This window comes from Prunus avium, chromosome 3, assembly GCF_965620075.1.
Source record: "Prunus avium chromosome 3, drPruAviu1.hap1.1, whole genome shotgun sequence".
Lineage (NCBI taxonomy): Eukaryota > Viridiplantae > Streptophyta > Magnoliopsida > Rosales > Rosaceae > Prunus > Prunus avium.
The window spans coordinates 26763981-26767295 of NC_142286.1; the positions used below are offsets into that span (position 1 = coordinate 26763981).

Below are 3315 nucleotides of genomic sequence, written 5' to 3' on the forward strand. Positions count from 1 at the left end.
TCCAATGATAGCCCATTAACTGCAATTGTGAGACATTCGTTGCTATATTGGGTACCATCCTCTCACATAGTCTGCCTATATAGGTCCGCATAAAGAGCTTGGAGAGTTGGCAGTCCCTTCAGTCCCAGGTCGCAGGTTGCATAGGGTTGTATTGTTCAGTGCAGACGATATCGCAAGTTGTTCCAGCGATTCAGGCATAGCAGGCATTGGGCTCTCTGACATGTTTGTCCCATTGGTTAACTTGTGTACATTTAGATTCACACGCGCTTGCCTCTCCCCTGATTCTTCAGTGAATCCGTACAGACCACCACCTTCGTGCTCCATCTTCCACCTCTAGTGATTCTCTTCTCTCCCCGTCTCGGAGGAGCTGGCTGTATGTTTGCGAGTCAGAGTAAAGGACGAGGACTTTGAGACGTTTGGAGCTTTAATCTCATCATCATATTTGAATCCCTCCGCCTGTAGTATGGTATTGCTTCCCCATTGGCACCCCTTTGAGTGTCCCAGCCTACCGCATCTGTGACAGAAATCTTTTAATGCCTGATATCTCAGTCTAATTCTTCTTCATCCTTGGACTGGGCATGGCATGAAGAACCCAGGAGGAAGAGGTCTAGTAGCATCCAGATAGATCCTCATTCTTACAAACCCTCTGAACCCTGCTTCATTAACATCCTCCACCTCTAGGACCAAACCTACTATATTACTAAAGTTAGGTTTCATTGTTTAAATGAAATTGATCATTCATGGTGTTCTCGACACTTTTTTTACGAGTTGGGTTTTTGATTGCTTAGATTGGGTTTAATCAGAAATTGATTTCCTTAAAATGCTTGAGTTGGGTGATTACAACATTGGAAATGGTGCTTTAGAAACTTATGGACATGGGTATTGCTTGAGGAGCCTACAAGTATGCGTTGGAGATATTGAGGAAGAAGCAATATGTGGGTTCTGGGTTCATTTGGGGGGTTTCTAAGGGTGTCTCTGATGAGGGAGTGGGATGGGTCGGTGGGGGTGGGTCTGTGTGTTATGGGTTCGTTTTGAGGTTGGAGCTTGCGGGTGGTTGTGGTCATGGTGGAATCGGGGGGAGTTGTGAATGGTAGTTGTCATGGGGAATATGAGGAGAAGAAAACCGCAGTGGGGGAGTTCTGGGTGGGTCCCTAGGATTTTTTTTATTTTTTTTTATTTTAATGATTTGATGGATTGTTGGAGGAGATATTGTTGATTTAGATGGTAAGGGGGAATTGGCAATAAAAATTAGTTCGTGTACCTAATTTTTCAAAAAAGAAAAAGAAATTGAGAGTGCAAATTGAAAATAGAGTTCAAGGCGTAAATTGACAGTTAACCTTTAAAAAAAAAAAATTAAGTTATTCTAATGAGAGTGAACAAGACATTTTTTGAAATTACCCTTTGATTCCTTTCTACTTCTTGAGCACTCGATAATGTTTCATGTCGTCCAAACGAGCTTTTCACGCCTCCACCTTCGTTCAATACCTATAGATGAAAAAGTAAATTGCATTAACAAATTACATAAAAAAGAAAAAGTTTTGCTTCTCAAATTGAACAAGAGATCTGTGCCACACAAATTATTACACAACTTTTGGAGCATTAGATCTATTAGCTTTCAACGGTTGAGATTTACAAGACAATACATATGTGCAATATATTATATACATGCTCTACTCACTGTATCATATATTTTTGAAATTATCCTTTGATCACTTTCTACTCCTTGAGTACTTGAGACTGTCTCATGTCATCCAGTCGAGATTTCCATGCTTTCAATTTCAACTTCATTCAATACCTATCAATGAAAAAATAAATTGCATTAACAAATTCATATATAAGAAATGAAAATTTATTGCTTATCAAATTGAAGAAGACGATACATATGTGCATAATATGTAAATACATATTCTACTCACTGTATAATCCTTTGTTTTTGAAATCTTCTCATGCTTTTCTACTTCTTAAGTACTAGGTAATGTATCATGTTGTCCTGTCGTGTTTTCCGTGCTTCCAGCTTCATTCATTCAATACCTATATATCGTCAAGGCCAGCCAAAAAATCATACACATGATCTGCCATAACAGCAACCTGAAAAGTCTTCATATCATGAGCACACTTCATCTGAAAAGGACATCTCTTGTCCAATTCAAGCCAGATTGCCTTAAGTTCGGCAAAATAGGTAGAGACAGGACGACCATCTTGCTTGAGACGAGTAGCCTGGCACCGTAGTTCATAGAGCTGGGATATGTCAGAGCCATCATAAAACATCTGATTAACAGCATCCCAAATTTCCTTAGCAGTAGGTAGAGTATGAAACATATTCAGCAAATTGGGTTCCATAGTTCGCAGCATCCAACTTTTCACAATAGCATCAGCAATTTTCCACTTCCCAAATTTCAGGTCTTGGGAATCAGGGGCATCAGTGTCGCCAGTCAGGTAACCCAATTTGCCTTGTGTAGTAGCCTGAAGTTCGATCATCGAAGCCCATATCTCATAGTTGGATCCATTCAATTTGAATATCATAGGTAGGTTGGTGGACAATTCAGTATGAACCGTCACAATATGAGTAGAAGAAGAAGATTCAATGACATCTGACATGGTGATAGATGGCGGCGGCAGCAAAAGATTAGGTGTATAGGCTAGGCGCCGCTGAAATATGTATTTTTAGGATTAGGGTTTTGATGTTGTAGAGACGGATCAGAACCCGCTCTGATACCAACTCAAAATAATTAGGGTTTAAACTGATATTTTTATTCTTCTCTCAATGAGAAATATATATACTACATACAGAGTGGGTAAAAAAATAGGAAATATGTACAAAATCTCCTAATTCTACTCAAATTAGATAATTACAATAAAATATAAATTCTATTCCTAATAGGAATGTAGGAAATATGTACAAAATCTCCTAATTCTACTCAAATTAGATAATTACAATAAAATATAAATTCTATTCCTAATAGGAATGTTGATTCACGCCAACACATGCTTATGTAAAAGAGGTCTTTCTTCCAATGGAGGCCGAAATCAGGGCCTTGATCACCTTGTGCTCCGTCTGGAGTTTGTCATTTACTGGGGACAAGAACTAAGGAGGTCAGCTGCTCATGAATGCCGTTTTTGGTGATGCACCTTTTATTGTTCAGTTTGACAACAACCCAACACCCAAGAAAGATGACGGGCAAAATGTTTACTTTGAAAGGATTCTCCTTATTCATAAGTATGCACACAGACCGAGCTATGGAGGACAGCCACTGACAGAATCCACAAATTAATCCAAAAATGTGAGGGAAAATATCGCTTGAGCTTTCTCCGGCC

The 3315-nt window shown here is 39.2% G+C and overlaps 1 protein-coding gene across 1 annotated transcript; it reads right to left on the bottom strand.

Moving 5' to 3' along the window:
- Positions 1–2031: 2031 nt before the first annotated feature.
- Positions 2032–2598, bottom strand: LOC148295838 (uncharacterized). The gene has a single exon (XM_088250608.1). The coding sequence runs from the start codon at positions 2596–2598 to the stop codon at positions 2032–2034; it is 567 nt and encodes a 188-aa protein (XP_088106734.1).
- Between the last annotated feature and the right edge of the window lie 717 nt (positions 2599–3315).